The 17,469-nt window shown below is 41.1% G+C and overlaps 1 protein-coding gene across 1 annotated transcript in view; it reads right to left on the bottom strand.

Moving 5' to 3' along the window:
• hydin (HYDIN axonemal central pair apparatus protein) overlaps positions 1-17,469 on the bottom strand; it is a 677,137-nt gene that overhangs the window by 251,889 nt on the left and 407,779 nt on the right. The window contains exon 34 of the mRNA XM_048605579.1: positions 4,048-4,184. Coding sequence (XP_048461536.1) covers positions 4,048-4,184 — 137 coding nt within the window. The remainder of the gene's footprint in view (positions 1-4,047; positions 4,185-17,469) is intronic.

The following is a 17,469-nucleotide window of genomic DNA, read 5'->3' as shown; positions in this document are numbered from 1 at the left end:
GCCTAGACCCTTCATCAGAAGAAGGGTCTAGGCCCGAAACGTCAGCCTCTCTGCTCCTATGATGCTGCTTGGCCTGCTGTGTTCATCCAGCCCTGCACCTTGTTGTCTCGGATTCTCCAGCATCTGCAGTTCCTACTATCTCTGATTCGATTTCCTCCATCCAGTTGGATGTCATCAACAGATACATATTCCCTTTCCTTGTCAACATTCTGCAGGGACCATTCCCTCTGGGAGACCTTGGTCTACTCCTACTCCACTCCCAGACCTCCCCATAGCCCCATGACAACTTCCCACGGAATTGCAGAAGATGTAACCCTTGGCCCCAGATACCATTTCCGCCACATCCACCAGCATGCCACCAGATACCTATTCCCCTACCCTCCTTGTCAGCATTCCGTAGGGACTGTTCCCTCCAGGATACCCTGGTCCACTGCTCTCCACTCCAAACACCTCTCCACACCCCATTGGCACCTTTCCATGCAATTGCATGGTAGAAGGTAGGAGGGGAAAGATCCCATTGTCATGGTCCACATAGCTGCCAATAATATAAGCAGAAAGCTAAAAGAGATTCTGCTGAAGGAATATGAGCAGCTAGGTGCTAAATTAAAAAGCAGAATCAATAAGATTATCTCTGGATTACAACCTGACCTACAAGCTAATTGGCACAGGGTCAACAAGATTAAAGAGGTAAATACTTGGTTCAAAGATTGGCATGGGTGAAATAGGTTTAAATTCACAGGACATGGGCATTATGCTAAGACCAGAGTTCTGGCGAATTGCGTAAGTAGGACAGTAGATAGGGCTTTAAACTAAATCGTTGAGGCAGAGGGGTTCCAGTTGCAGGAACAATTATGAAATGAAAGATAAAGGAGAAGGTAAGTTTGCAGGTTAGTGATGGAGTTGATTGCTACCTGAAAATAAAAGAAAAGAATAGAATGTATGAATGTCATATTGTACCAAGGAACCATAAAAGTGTAGGGAAATTTAATAATAGAACAAACTTAAAGACTTTGTATCTTAATGCACAAAGTTTCCAGAATAAAGTAGATGAATCAAACACAAAAATCAAGTAAATGAATGTGATCTCATAGCCATTATGGGAACATGGTTACAAGGAAATCAAAACTGAAAACTTAACATTCAGGGATATTTGACCTTTTGGAGAGACAGGAAAGATGGAAATGGTGGTGGTGTAGCACTGTTAAATGACATGAGGACAATTGTGGTCTAGGCTTGGATGATGTAGAGTCCATTCGGGCAGTGGTGAAAAACAGCAAACAAAAGAAGAGATTGGTAGAAGTAGTGCATAGACTCCCAAACAGTAGCCAATCTGTGTGAAAGGCTATACATTGACATATAATAGGAGCATTTTTTAAAAATGGCAATAATTATGACTGACTCTAATCTTTGAGTTGATTTGGTTAAGCAGATTGGAAAGGGTAGTTACGACAGTAAATTCATTTAAAGTAGGGAAAGTTTCCAAGAGCACTATGTCATGGAACTAACCAGGGAAGAGGTATTGGATCTAAGTAATGGGTAATGAGGCAAGTTTAATAAATGACCTCTGAGTAAAATATCCCTAGTGGTTTTAACATGATAAGAGTTTAATTCTCAGTTCAAGAGTGAGAAACTTGGGTTGGAAACAATTGGGTTAAAGTGAACTGGGCAGAGAGATTAGCAGGAATGACAGTAAGCAAGCTGTGGCAGACATTCAAGGAGGTGATTCATGACTCTCAGCAAAAAAGCACTGGGGAGGGTGCAGAGGCGATTCAGCAGGAAGTTGCCTGGGATGAAAAGTCTCAGTAATGGAGAGAGATCGATAGGCTGGGCTTGTTTTCCTTGAAACAGAGGAGGCTGACAGGGCCTGTGATTGAGGTATACAAAGTTATGAGAGGCACAAAAAGAGTAGATCATGAGAGTCTCTTCCTCATGGCAGACATGTGTAAGACCAGAGGTTTAAGGTGAGGAGTAAGTGGTTTAGAGGAGATCGAAGGAAAAATAAATTAACCCAGAGGGTGGTGGTAACATGGAACATGCCGCCTGAGAGGGTGGTGGAGGAAGGTACTGTTGCAACATTTATGAAGTATCTAGATGAGCACTTAAAATGCCAGGGCATAGAGGGCAATTGGCTAGGAGCAGGTAAATGGGGGTGATATAGTCTAGTACTTGTTGGTTAACATAGGCATAGTGGGCCAAAAGGCCTGTTCCTATGCTGTTTAACTCTATGACATTTTTATAACATCTTCTAGGTGAAAGCAGCAACTTAGCAACTTACCTACACTTCATTCAATCTAGTCTGCTATATTTGCTGCTCTCTCTTTGTCTTTCTGTGTCTCTCTCACACACACACACACACACACACACACACACACACACACACACAGAGAGAGAGAAGGGTCATGGTATTTGAAACAGTAACTCTGATTTACTTCCTACGGATGCTGTCAGATCTGTTGAGTTTCTCCAGCACTTCCTGCCTTTGTTTCACATCTCCAGCATCCACAATTCTTTGTTTCTCTTTACAGAAATGAAACGCTAATTGACCTTATCCTCAACAATTTATGTCAGATATTACTATCCAATACAATATTGATTAAATAGCCACCACACCATAGCTTATGGGGACAAAGTACTGTTTCACATTGAGCACACACTCCTTCAAATTGTTTGGCAACACCACAGTGCTAAGTAGGATAGATTCAGAATGGATGTAACAGTTCAAAACAGAATATCCAATGCAGCACAGTGTGCCATCATCATCAGCAGCAGAATTGCACACAACCACACTCCGTAACCTAATGATTGAGCATATCTGTTTGATCCGAGCATATCCTTAATGATTAGCCACATCCATTTCACTTCCCCAGTCACCTTTACAGCTACTGGCAGTGTGTTCCTACTCTTGAGGTTACAGTTGTACAGTTGCAATTGGTAGGTTTCAGTGAGGTAATCCATAGTGAAATATAGACATCATAGGAACTGCCGATGCTGGAGAATCTGATATAACAAGGTGTTAGAGCTGGATGAACACAGGGGCTAGACCCGAGGCGTTGGCTTTCCTGCTCCTCTGATGCTGCTTGGCCTGCTGTGTTCATCCAGCTCTACACCTTGTTATATGAAATATAAACATCATTGCTTTTTGCCAAATTCAGGTTGGTGAACAGCTCCCAGAAAATTCTTGATGGGTACAGTCTGCTGGTAAGAAGCTTTCTTCCCCATTTCCTCATCCCTCTTCCAGCAGCTTGTTTTGCTCTGTGACCCCTGTTCACTCTCTGTCATGCTTATTAATAACTACAAGTGTATCCATTTTTGGAAACCACATGTTTGTGCAACAGACTTGAACTCAGCGACTGTCTTTCATCACATTCCATGATGTTATTTTTTGAGACTTGGAAGAACTATGGTAACCAGCAAACATTTGTAAAATCATGGTAACAACCAGAATAAATCAATCAGCAAATAATCTGTAAGTAGTTGATTCTATTTAGTGGATTGGTGCTGAGGGAGAGGCATCCCTACAGCTCGATGTATTCAGCTGTGCAAGTTTAAGAAGGTGTGGTTCTTACTGAATGGTGGAGCAGGCATGAAGGGTTGATTGATTTACTCTTATTCCTCATTCATAAATTTGAATGTATGTCATATCTGGGGCTGATATCGGAAAGTCATGCAAAGAATGATCAGTGCATTTCTGGGTAGGAAAAAAGAAGCAAAACACAAAAAGACTAATGTGAGAGGCTGTTAAATGTTGGAAACAGTGTATGATATGACTCAAATTGAAGGAAGATGCTTCCATTCATTCACATTGAATATAATTTTGTGGCATATTGCAAATAAAGTTCCCAGGTACCCTCAGGCTTTTATGTACCACTGTGTATACAGCCACAGGAACTAATGAATAAATATTCCATTTCCATAACAGCACTTTAATAATTTCACCATGTATAAATTGTGTGGAAAAAAAGTTTAAAATTTAGACTGTATTTTCTGCACATCAAATGCATAGTTAGCTGTGAACCATGACCTCTCCAAGCATAACAGCTGCCTTACCTGTATGTTTAAGAGCATGCCGGTCAGTGTAAAACGATACTGGCAAACAGCTTGTGTTCGTAATCTTCACAACATGTACCTTGACAGTGCTGAGGATTACAAAGCCAAAATCGAGGACAAACTCAGGCAAATGACATCTGCAAAATTTAAAATCATGGGTGTAATACACATGTAATAGCATTTGTTCTCAAAATAATAAACAATAACTTAGTATTTCCAGCATGGGGTAGATGTGGCTGATTCGGTCATTTACTCTGAAGTTCGGGCAGGGTGGAAACTGAAGTTGAGAGTCTGGTGTGGGTAACAATCCAGCTTTTAGTGGACAAAAGAGTTAAAACATAGTAGAGTTCATTACTGCATTCAAAACCAGGAAAATGGTTTGGATCGGGGGTGATACATTCATACATACGTGCTTCCAAGGAAGGCAAGGAGAAGAAAGGGCATTATTAAAAACTGCAAATTACTTAAGATCAAAGATGTTACAACTAGTTTAGGTGGATTAGAAAGTGCTATCCAGTGGAGGGTTTTTTTCAGTTGACTGTGCACTGTGGTCCTTATCATGAGAGTTCAAATGCAGCATAATTACTGATGAAGGTACAGGAGTTTTAAGTTGGGAATTGACTCACTTTGCAGGTAAAACACAAGTTTCTTTCCAGACAATACAGTGTGGAGTCTTCAGAAAGGTCCCGACCCAAAACTGCCTGGCCTGCTGTGTTCCTCCAGCTCCACACTGTATTGTGTCTAACTCCAGCATCTGCAGTTCTTGCTATTTCTTTCCAGACATCAACCTTTTGAGACATATTGAGATCAGACGCAAATGTTTTGTCTAGAACGGGTTGCTATTCTGATGTGACAAGCAGACTTAGAATCCTAGAATCATAGAATCATTCAGCATGGAAACAGATCCTTCGGTCCAATCAGTCCATACAGAACATAATACCAAACTAAACAAGTCCCACCTGCCTGCTCCTATAGTTAAACTCAGGACTCCTGGCTCAGAGGTGGGAACACTACCACCATGACACATGAGCCTGCATTTTGAATTTTATTGCATTGCTGTTCAAGAGGTGTCAATTACTTTGTTTAGTTTATTCAATCAAAACAATATGAAAGAAAGACTGAGCTGGTTTGAGAACATGGAGTGCATCATCACTGACAGACCCATCAAAGCATCATTTTAATTGGATAATTTTACTTGATTTTTCCGTTTGTTACAATAATGTTACAGTATCATTTCCCAGTGGGTTGATTGTTTCTTTATCTGACTACATTTTATGTTTTCAAGGAGAATAAAGACTTTTGGGGTTTTGGTAGGCAGATGTTAGGCATACATAATCCTACATTCTGTAAATAATCTGACAGTCAAAAAATGGACTTCTGTTTAGTTTCATACTTCGCCATCTGACTTGGGATCTAATTAACATGCAAATGAGATTTTTGGCAGACGTCTTAGCATTCATATTTCAAAGGCCTTATTTTCTCCCACAACTCTTTCCTTCTTGTCCAGGTTTCAGCAATGTACAGGAAAGTGGCAGAGTATGAGTAATTTCCTTGTTTGAAGTTTGAGTTTTCTTTTTATGAATGATCCTTCAGCTTTGCAAAATTACTTTTGGCTATTCCTACTTTTCTTCTAACATGGCATCAAAACAACTATCTTTTGTTATCATTTGTCCTGAATTGACAGACTTATCTCCTTTTTCCTGTGTGACACTATCCACTTCAATCTTCAGTTTCTGCTCATGTATTCCTCATAAATACCATTGTTTCTGTCTTTTGCATGTTTGTTCTTAAACCATTTTTACACTTTTAGATTTTACTGATTGACAATATCTTGAAAATTTACTTTTGATTCTGCAAGTGGCACCATGTCATCAGGGTAACACCAGTTTGTAATGTTCTTGCCTCCAATTTTTACCCCTTTAAGTGCAATCAATTCTATGAATAGTTTTTCTATATATAGATTGAATCATCTTAGTGTCAGTATACATTCTTGTCATACTCCTCTTTTCTCTTGAAATATATCCGATTGGCCTTTCCAGCCTATTTCATTTCAGTCTAGGCTCTGGATAAATCTCATCACCTATTATCAACATCACACTTCAGCAATGTCTAATAGCTTTTGGTAATAAACACAATTGATTTTTTTTTGTAGCCCATGAAACATATGTTAATATTCTCATTTAAGTCTTTACTGTCCAGATCAGTGAAATAATCCTCAAGACATCAAAACATTTGACCATTTGGAAAAAGAACAGACCATTCGTTACATGCAGCACTTTTATAATTTGAGTATTATATGGAATTATCATCCAGTTTCAAGGTCCATGATCACTAATCCATATGAAAAGGAACCCCTCAATTAAGAAATGTGATAACCTTTAACCTATGGAAGTAAAATCAAGTTATTCTCAGTGGCCACAGGTTGGACTGTGTCTTCAAGACAAATACCAACTTGCGCTGAACAGACTATTGCAGTGCAGCAGGTGAAGTAGTAAAGAACGTACTTCAGCCAGTGACAGTAGAAGACCACAGCCATCAAGTCACTTGCTACAAAATATGCAAATATATATAATGTGACTACTTCATATCTGTAAGTTGCCTGGCTTTTGGTCCTTGATCTTTCCCTTGGGTCAAGAAACAAACAAATTGGCATTTCAATAATATTAATTGTGGTGATGAAACATGTTCATTGTTGTGCATTTGGGAAATTTTGAAGAGGGACTGATTGTATTCTTCTCTTGACACTCAAAGATTGTAATGAGACCATAGGATATTACTGAGCAGTAGAAAGGTTTATGCAGCATAGAGTTGGCACATATTCATAGAAGCAAACACTACAGAAGAGGCCCTTTTTGGTCCATCAAGACTGTACTGTCAAAGCTGCACTAAATCTACACAGTTCCACTTCCCCACATTAGGCCCATTGCCTTGAGTATTGTATCACTTAAAGTGCTCATTGAAGTATTTTTTCAACATTGTGAAGTTTGCTGCCTCAACTGTCCTCCCAGGCAGTGAATTCCAGACCTGTACCACCCTCTGGGTGAAAAAGCTTTTCCTTAAATCCCCTGTAAATTTCCTGCCTTCCACCTTAAAATTATGTCCCCTTATTATTGATCCATTCATCTATGGGAAACAGCAGCCTTCTATTCACCCTGTCCATGCCCCTCATAATCCTATATACTTCTATCAGGACCCCCTCTCTGCTTCAAAGAAAACAACTGAGCTTATCCAGCCTCCCTTCATTGCTGAGATGCTCCATTCCAGGCAACATCCTGGTTAATATCTTCTGCACAGCCTTCAGTGAAATCACATCCTTCCTATAGTGTGGAGACCTGCACACAGTACTCCTCTAGCTGTGACCTAGCCAAAGTACAGCTCCAACATAACTACCCCTGCTCTTATAATTTATGCCTTGCCTAATAAAAGCAAGTTTTGTGTATGCCTTCTTAACTACTCTACTAACCAGCCACCTTCAGGTATTTGTGGACAAGCATCCCAAAATCCCTCTGTTCCTCTGAACTTCCTTGTGTCCTGCCATTCATACATAGTGCAGCTTTCTAGAATGAAAACGTTTGTAATTCTGTAGAGTGCTGTTAAAATACATTATAAGGCAACAGTGTACAATTAAACATAATGTGTACAGGCATACATAGGAGGATTACGAACGTGCGGAACCTATTCAGTGGCTACAACCAAGTTGATCTCAATCTCAACTACTTTACCAGTTTCCCTGAAACCAACAGGTTCCTTTCCACAGTCTGATCTGCAGTGAGACAACATTGATTCAGGCAGCTCTCACACGGCATTTCAGAAAGGATTATTCTCTATTCCAAAAGGACTAATAGTCCTGCTTGTCCCTTGCTTATCATGATTTAAGAGAAGAATGTACATTCTGGAGAAACCGTATTAATGCTGGTGAACTAAAGGCTACATAGTATCACGAACACTGAACACTATGTGATGATTATGTTTCAAAATATCACCCCTAATTTAGGCTCAGACAGAACATACTGGATAGGTGGTATGTGGAAAACACTAAACTCCTGCCTGGGGACAGGCCCTTGTAATCTGCTTGTCATGTGGGAAAGAAACCCAAAGCAAAGCCTACTGAAAATGAAGTGACAGTTTTGACACCTTGACACTAAGAGTGGGACAGGTTTGGAGAAGTGGTAGCTACAGAGAGAAACAAAGGAGTCAACTGCCTAAAGCAGGAGCAGCATTTAATGTGAATAGCAGGGTAAATTCTTTTTTATGTTAACAACTAAGCAGAATGTTTGGAAAGTAAGGTTTTCTGTTCAAAAGCAGATGGACAAAACAGATGAGAATTGTGGAGATTTAAGAGGAATAAGATGGTCTTTGCTAATGGAACAACAGTTCTGGAATACTCAGGCTGAGAGGAATGATTTTCAAAAACCACAAAGATTTGATCTGGCATGGTAGGGAGAAATGGGCCTGCTGGAAAGCTGGGAGCAACTTGGAACTTCATGGTAAACGTCACATATCTGTCAGAAGTTTGTTTCAAAGTAAGTATTGAATATTTTGGTTATGTTAAATAGTCAATATGAAAGAATGTTTTTGTCACAAAAAATGAGAAGGAATTAATATTTCAGTCTAATGCTTAGCCTATACTGAGTTTAGCTTATTTATAACGCAAAAGTCTTAAAACATGATATCTTGCCCTTTGTTTATTTCTGCTTATTGTTGGGAAATACTTCTTTTTTAAAAGTTGTCAGTCTTTACAGAAATCATGACAGTAGTAACAGTAACAGTCTGCCTAACAAACAATCTAGACATTTTAATACTTGGTAAGGAATGGATTTCCTCTATCATCCCACTACAGCTGCCATTTTTGACGAGGAAGCATTGAGAACACTGCATCTGCATGATCTTATCCTCCTGCCATCTGACCCAGTTTCTGAGGCAGCATGTGGCATGTGGACATGAAGAAACAAGAGGTTTTTTATTATAGTAAATTACTCTCCCAGCATACCATCTGGCACCTTTCTGTTGCCAGAGATTGCAGCATAAACTGTCGATGTCAGAATTCCTGGTAGCATATTTTGTTCAGCCTACATAGATAAAATAATTAATTAAGTAAGCCAAGGACATTAAAATCACCAGATTTATGAAAGCACATTACCTTAGCTGGTTGTATGAAACTAATTAAACAGGCTTTTCATTTTTTAATATTGTAAGAATATATGCTTTTTCATCCAGTAAAGGATGTGGGTATTGCCATAAATTGTCCATTCCTGATTGAGATTAGGAAGCTGGTAGTCAGTTACCTTTTTGAGTCCCTGTGATCTAGGTGGTATAGGTACACCAACAGTCCTATTAGCAAGGAATATGTCACACAGGGATAAGTTCTGTGATCAGGTCTCTAATGACCCAGTGTTCGTGTGTTAATGTCTCAGTCACCATGATTTTGCAAGTAGGCTTTATTTATAGATTGGCCAAATACTTGGTCCATATTGGGCCTTGTTTTGGGATCTCATCACAGGTGGATTGGGAAACCCTGTACTACAAGGAATGAGTTTAAAGAACTTCAACCACTTAAAGGTAAGTGGTCACATATGACTGATAATCATTTTAGTATCTTTATTTCTGCCTTTGCCAGGCTATCTGACAAAATAGTTTTAGTCACGATGAATATGAAGACAGCAAATGGAAGCTGGAACAATGTATAAAAAGGCAGTAACAGTCCAAACCCTCCTTAATGGGCGATGAAGGTAAAAGTTGTGGGACGAGGGTGTGGCTGTGCTGATCACTTTTGGCACCCTGCCCACTACAGCACCATTGTTGGGGTTAGAACAGGAGAGCTTAAACAGCAGTCTCCATTTCAATCCCTGGTAGCATCGGTCTCTTGGTGTGTGTTAGTTGCAGTAGTTCACTATCTTCTAAAGTGGTGCTCATGCACCACCTGTGCCTGGCCTTTAGTAGTGGGTGTACCTCTGCCTGTAAGTTGGCTGAAAAGTAGGTATGGTGTGCCTCCACTGCAAAATGATCTGCCTCCCACCAGTAACATTCATCCAATTTCTCTCCTCTTTTTCCAATAAACACAGGTTAGGAGGTTCTAAGGACGGGTCACTGGACCCGAAATATTCACTCGGATTTCTCTTCACAAATGCTGCCAGACCTGCTGGGTTTTTCCAGCAATCTCTATTTTTGTTACAGATTAAGAGGGATTCGTGCAGGGAAACTCATTCCCTCAATACTGTGAACAAACCAGAGCAGTGCTAGAAGTGGTGAGTATTTCATCTATGATTGCAATGCAACTGACAAAAATGCACAATATCCTTTTTTTTCTATTCATTTGTGGGATGTGGGCGTTGCTGACTGGTCAGCATTTATTGCCTGTCCCTAGTTGCCCTTGAGGAGGTGGTGGTGAGCTGTCTTCTTGAACCGCCGTAGTCCACCTGCTGTGCGTTGATCCACACTGCTATTATGGAGGGAATTCCAGGATTTTGACTCAGCGGCAGTGAAGGAATGGCAATATATTTCCAAGTCAGGATGGTGAGTGACTTGGAGGGGAACTTGGAGGTGGTGGGGAACTTGGAGGTGGTGGTGTTCCTACTTATCTGATGCCCTTGTACTTCTAGATGGAAGTGGTCGTGGGTTTGGAAGGTGCTGTCTGATGATCTTTGGTGAATTTCTGTAGTGCATCTTGTAAATAGTACACACTGCTGCTACTGAGTGTTGGGAGTGGAGGGAGTGCATGCTTTTGGATGTAGTGCCAATCAAGTGGGCTGCTTTGTCCTGGATGGTGTCAAGCTTCTTGAGTGTTGTTGGAGCTGCACTCATCCAGGCAAGTGGGGAGTATTCCATCACGCTCCTGACTTGTGCCTTGTAGATGGGGACAGGATTTGAGGAGTCAGGAGGTGAGTTACTTGCCGCAGTATTCCTAGCTTCTGGCCTGCTCTTATAACCACTGTGTTAGTGTGGTGAGTTCAGTTGAGTTTCTGGTCAATGGTAACCCCCAGGATATTGATAGTAGGGGATTCAGTGATAGTAACAACACTGAATGTGAAGGGACGGTGGTTAGATTGTCTCTTATTGGTGATGGTCATAGCTTGGCATTTGTGTGGTGCAAATGTCACTTGCCGCTTGTCAGCCCAAGCCTGGATATTGTCTAGATCTTGTTGCATATGAACATGGACTGCTACAGTGTCTGAGGAGTCATAATGGTGCTGAACATTGTGCAATCATCAGCGAACATCCGCACTTCTGACCTTATGATGGAAGGAAGGTCTTTGATGAAGCAGCTGAAGGTGGTTGGGCCTACCCTGAGGAACTCCTGCAGAGATGTCCTGGAGCTGAGATGATTGCCCTCCCACAACCACGACCATCTTCCTACGTGTCAGGTATGACTCCAACCACCAGAGAGTTTGCCCCCTGATGCCCATTGATTCCAGTTTTGCGAGGGCTCCTTGATGCTACACTTGGTCGAATGCAGCCTTGATATCAAGGGCTGTCACTCTCACCTCACCTCTGGAATTTGTTTCTTTTGTCCATGTTTGAACCAAGGCTGTAATGAGGTCAGGAGCTGAGTGGCCTGGGTGTCACTGAGCAGGTTATTGCTGAGCAGGTGCTGCTTGATAGCACTGTTGATGACACCTTCCATCACTTTACTGATGATCGAGAGGAGACTGATGGGGTGTAATTGGCCGGGTTGGATTTTTCCTGCTTTTTGAGTACTGGACATACTTGGGCAATTTTCCACATTGTAGGGTAGATACCAGTGTTGTAACTGTACATGGAACAGCTTGGCTAGAGGAGCAGCAAGTTCTGGAGCACAAGTCTTCAGGATTATTGCTGGAATGTTGTCAGGGCCCATAGCCTTTACAATATCCAGTGTCTCCAACCGTTTCTTGATATCACCTGGAGTGAATCGAATTGACTGAAGACTGGTATCTATAATGCTGAGGACCATTGGAGGAGGACGAGACGGATCATCCACTCGGCATTTCCGGCTGAAGATTGCAGTGAATGCTTCAGCCTTATCTTTTGCACTGATGTGCTGGGCTCTTCCATCATTGAGGATGGGCATATTTGTGGAGCCTCCTCCTCCAGTCAGTTGTTTAATTGCCACCACCATTTACAACTGGATGTGGCAGGACTGCAGAGCTTAGATCTGATCTATTGGTTGTGGGGTCACTTCACTCTGTCTATCACTTGCTGCTTTTGCTGTTTGACGTGCAAGTATCCTGTTTGGTGGCTTCACCGGGTTGATACCTCATCTTTCCGGAGGCCTGGTGCTGCTTCTGGCATGCCCTCCTGCACTCTCCATTGAACCAGTGTGGATCGCTTGGCTTGATGGTCATGGTTGTGTGGGGGATATGCCGGGTTACAGATTGTGCTGGAGTACAATTCTGCTGCTGTTGATGGCCACAGCGCCTCATGGATGCCCAGTCTTGAGTTGCTAGATCTGTGCGAAGTCTGTCCCATTTAGCATGGTGATAGTGCCACACAACACGATGGAGGTTGTTTTCAATGTGAAGGTGGGATTTCGTCTCCACAAGGTCTGTGCGATGGTCACTCTTACCGATACTGTCATGGACAGATGCAACTGCAGCTGGCAGATTAGTAAGAATGAGGTCAAGTATGTTTTTCCCTCCTTACTTGATCAAACCTTAATTACAAAAATTCCTCAGGCTAAATGAAACAGGAATAAACTAAATATAAAGGAAAATATGCAAAATGCAGCTGCAAACCCCAAGGTTCATGAAATGTACACTTTAGCTCCTGTGGTCACATATTTCATATCAACAGGTAGACGAGAATGCTGCATCAGCTTAAACAATTGTCATTTCTCTAAAGTGCATTAGCCAAGCAGTACAGATACATATGAAAGAAAATAGCAAACTTGGTTTGATACATATTTTCACAACCTCAGGATGATCAAAGCACTTTGCAATCAATTAAGCACATTTGAACTGCAGTCACTGTTGTCACGGCAGAAATACTGCTGCAAATTCGTTTGTAGTAATGTCCCACTGATAACATTTATATAAATGACTAGATCATCATTTTTAGGTGTTGGCTGAGGGGTAAAAATAGGTATAATGATAATGGTTTAATAACCATTAACTCATCAGGGATTAATTAACTCTGTTGGTTAGTTTATTTAAAGTAGATACGTTCTGAAACAGATATTACAGCAAATCACCAATACATAGCAGATTAATTGACAGGGACAGTCACAGTATTATATACCTCCGATGTGCCTTATCCTGACTATGCCATCTCCACCTACTGGACTGTCCTAGCAGTCCTTCGTGATCTGATTGGACCTTGCTCTCAACTTTACACCTACTCTGTGCCCCACCCCCTGCCAAATTAGTTTAACACCCCACAACAGCACAAGCAAAGTTCCAGACAGCATATTAGGTTCAATCTATTTCAAGTGCAACCGTCCAGCTTGTAGAGGTCCCACCCACCCTAGAAGCTGTCCTAATGATCCAAAAATCTAAAGCCTCCAACTCCACACCATCCCTTTAGCTATGCATTCAACTGACCTATTTTTCTATTCCCACATACAGTAGCAACGTGGCACCGGAAGCAACACAGAGATTACAACCTTAATAGTCCTCCTCTTTAATCTACTATCTAACTCTCTAAATTCCCATTGCAGGACGTCATTTATTTTGTCACCCTTGTTGTTGATACTGACATGTACAATGACTGCTAGCTGTTTACTCACTCTCTTCAGAATGCCCTGCAGCTGTTCTGAGACGTCTCTGGATGTCTCCAGGAGAATTCTTGTGCTAGTATACAGATAGTCCTATTCGAGATGGGGCTAGATCTAATCTTAGGGAATGAAGCCAGTCAAATGGGTGAGCATTTTGGTAATAGTGACCATAACTCTAAGTTTCAAAGTCATCATGGAAAGGGATATGAATAGTGCAAAAGTATCTAACTTGGGTGAAGACCAATTTCAATATCATTAGACAGGATCTGGCAAACATAGACTGGGAGGAGCTACTTGCAGATAAGTCTGCATTTGAAAAGTAGGAATCTTTTAAAAGTAGTATAGTGAGAACTCAGGGCCAGCGTGTTCCTCTAAGAACAAACGGCAAGAGCAGCAAGTCTAGGAACCCTGGATGACAAGGAATATCGAGAGTTTAAAAATGAAAAAAAAAGGAAGCATATGTCAGGTACAGGGCATTAAAAACAAGGGAGGCCCTTCATTAGTGCAGAGAGTGTAAGAGCTTGCTTAAAAAAAATTAGGAGGGCAAACAGGGGCCATGAAATATCTTTGGCAGATAGGATCATAGAAAACCCTAAGACTTTTTATAAGTATATTAAGAATAAGAGGATTACCAGAGAAAGAGTGGGACCTATTGGAGACCAAAGGGGCAAACTGTGTGCGGAGCCATTGGATGTGAATGAGGTCTTAAATAAATCCCTACCTGTAGTCACAAAAGAGAAATACAGTGAAACTGGGGATTTTCAGGTGGGATGGGAGCTTCTAGAACATACTAAGATTAATAAAGAGGAGGTATTTGATTTTTTAACAGGAATAAACGTACATAAAGATCCAGGACATGATGAGATGTATCCCAGCCTGCCCGGGGAGGTAAGGAAGGAGATTGCTGGGGCCCCAGCGGATATATTTAATACTTCGCTGGGCATAGGTAAAGTGCCATATGACTGGAGGACAGCTAATGTGGTTACATTATTCAAGAAGGGCAACCGGGGTAGGCCAGGTCATGACAGACCGGTTAGTCAGAAGTAAGTTTTGTTCCATAAGGGCTTCCAGTTCATTTTGAAGCTTTTGATATTGTAACCTGGATTCGACTAATTTTATTAAAGTTTCAGCCTTCTGTTTGTTCAATATAATATCCTCCTTCATAATCTGCTCAAATAGCTATCCAGTCTCTTCAGCATATTTTAATTTCTTTTTTGCTTTCTTTGAAGCCTGAATGTTTCCATTTGCAGTTTCAGTAAATATTTTGTTTATTCTGTGTCCTGATTGAGTTCTTCCACTTGAGCATCACTGATGACATTTATTTCTGCAGGGATTGCCTCATGTATGATTTGCAGCTCCTTGTTTGCGCACTTTAAATCTCTATCTATTTTTATCTTTTATGTTCTAAAGCATTGTTTTTGAGTCAATACAATGCTTCTGTAACTGCTCCTGTTGAGTCTGTTCTGTCTTACATGTCAGTTGCTCCAATCTTCCTGGAAATCAGCAATCTTTTCACTGAATTGTTGATGTGCAGTTTGTAGATGATCCTGTTTCCTGTCTTTCTCTTTCAGCTGGATTTATCCTGAATTGGTTGCTCATACTTTTCTACTTGAACTTTATTATTTTTTTCTCCACAAAAGAGAGCTGATATTTTATCTCCACTAATTTTGAAAAAAAAGTAGTTTCATTTTTTTTCATATTCAGTTCTGCAAAAGTTTCTTGAATAGTTTGCTGCAGTTTACATTGTGTCTCTGATGTCTGACTAATTTCACTAATTGTGGCTAGTGTGAGATTATGGCAGGCTGGTAGATTTTTAAGAATTCATGAATGGGATGTGGGTGTTACTAACTGGGCTTGTATTTATTGCCAATTCCTAGTTGCCCTTAAGAAGGTGGTGGTAAGCTACCTTCATAAGCTGCCATGGTCCATTTGCTGTAGGTAGATTCACAATGCTGTGAAGGAGAGCATTTCAGAACTTTGACTCAGTGACACTGAAGGATTGGCAGCAATATATTCCCAAGTCTGGATGGCGTGCGGCTTAAAGGGGGACTTGAAAGTGGCTGCTGTTATATTCCCCTGAGAAGTTATTCCCCACAACAGTTTACAAAACGGTATACCTGTTCGAGTGAGGAATAGCCACAGGAAACTCCTGCACTACCTGCCTGCCTCTCCTGACAGTCACCCATCTACCTGACTGAACCTGCAGTGTGACCACCTCCCCGTAAATAGTTCCTATCACACTATCTGCCCCCTGTATGCTCTTCAATGCGTCCAACTGTCACTCCAACCAAATGACGTGGTCTGTGAGGAGCTGCAGCTGGTCACATGTCCTGACAGGGACACTGGACAGCTCCATGACTTCCCACATCTGGCAGGGGGAGCACACCGCTGCCCTAATTGCCACCTCTGCCCCTTTACAGTGAGAAAGACAAAAGAATCTTACCTTGCCTTTAGCTTCAGAGTCAATACAGTGTGGAGCTGGAAGAACACAGCAGGTCAGGCAGCATCAGAGGAACAGGAAAGTTGATGTTTCAGGTCAGGACGCTGATGAAGGGTGTAAACCCAAAACGTCGACTTTCCTGCTCCTCTGATGCTGCCTGACCTGCTGTGTTCCTCCAGCTACACACTGTATTGACTTTGACTCCAGCATCTGCAGTTCCTGCTATCTCCTTTGCTTTTACCTTGCTTGCCTTTCTCACTGGTGCCTGGTATTCACCTAAGCCCACTCTTACAACACCAGCAGCACTTCCATCACACAGTGGCAAGCTTTGTCTTTCTTCCATAAATGGAAAATAATAAGGAATTCACTGGCCAGTATAGGCAATTGATAAATACTTTAACCACTCCTTTTGGACATCGCTGGAGCAGAGAAATGGGGTCCCTAGTTTTTGTCCCTTCCTTATGTTCCTAATGTCTAGGAAGAAGTCTTCTACAGCAGCAAAGATAGGAAATAAATACTAGTTTTTTTGCATAATTGTATAAAATTCACACTATTGTTTTTTGAATCAAGATTCAAGAAACCAATTAACTAACTGCAGTCTCATGTTAAAACCTCATGTCTCAAGGCACCAAAGTGATTGAAACTGTATATTCTTCTATCTTTCTTTTTCTTTGGATATTATTCCCTTCTTAATGTACCTGTTTGTATCTGTATGTGTATGTTTGTGAGTATATATGAGAGATTGTCAGTGTATGCAGTGACTGCACGATGGCCACATGCTTTATGTTGTGTCTTTATTACATTCCTTCAGTAATAAGGCCATAAGACACAAGGAGCAAAAACAGACCAATTGGCCAATTAAGTCTACTCTGCCACTCAATGAGATCATGGTTTATCTGTTAATCTTCAACTCCACTTTTTTCTAGAAGATCATAAGATGTAGGAATAATAATAAACTTGTTCTTTTCTAAACACATTGACACATACCTTGTGATTGGCTCCTAATAGCAGAGCAGGCTCAAGGGGCTGAATGTCCTAGTCCTGTTCCTATTTCTTATGGTCTTAGTTTTAATTGGACAAAGGTATAGTCTCATGCTAATAATAATTTAAACAACTGTTGCAACTGACCAAGAAGGTTTGAAAGAAGGGAGCTAATTCACCCCTTCTCACCTTGTCATGATACTTTATACAGTATTTTGCATGACACAACATAACAAAAAATATTTTGCAGTCAGTAAACTGCATTTCCAGTGTTGCTCCCATGGTATCACAGGAAACATGAACAGCAACTTGG

The sequence above is a fragment of the Rhincodon typus genome, chromosome 15, assembly GCF_021869965.1.
Source record: "Rhincodon typus isolate 14 chromosome 15, sRhiTyp1.1, whole genome shotgun sequence".
NCBI classification, from domain to species: Eukaryota; Metazoa; Chordata; class Chondrichthyes; order Orectolobiformes; family Rhincodontidae; genus Rhincodon; species Rhincodon typus.
This window is presented reverse-complemented; position numbering and strand designations above follow the sequence as displayed.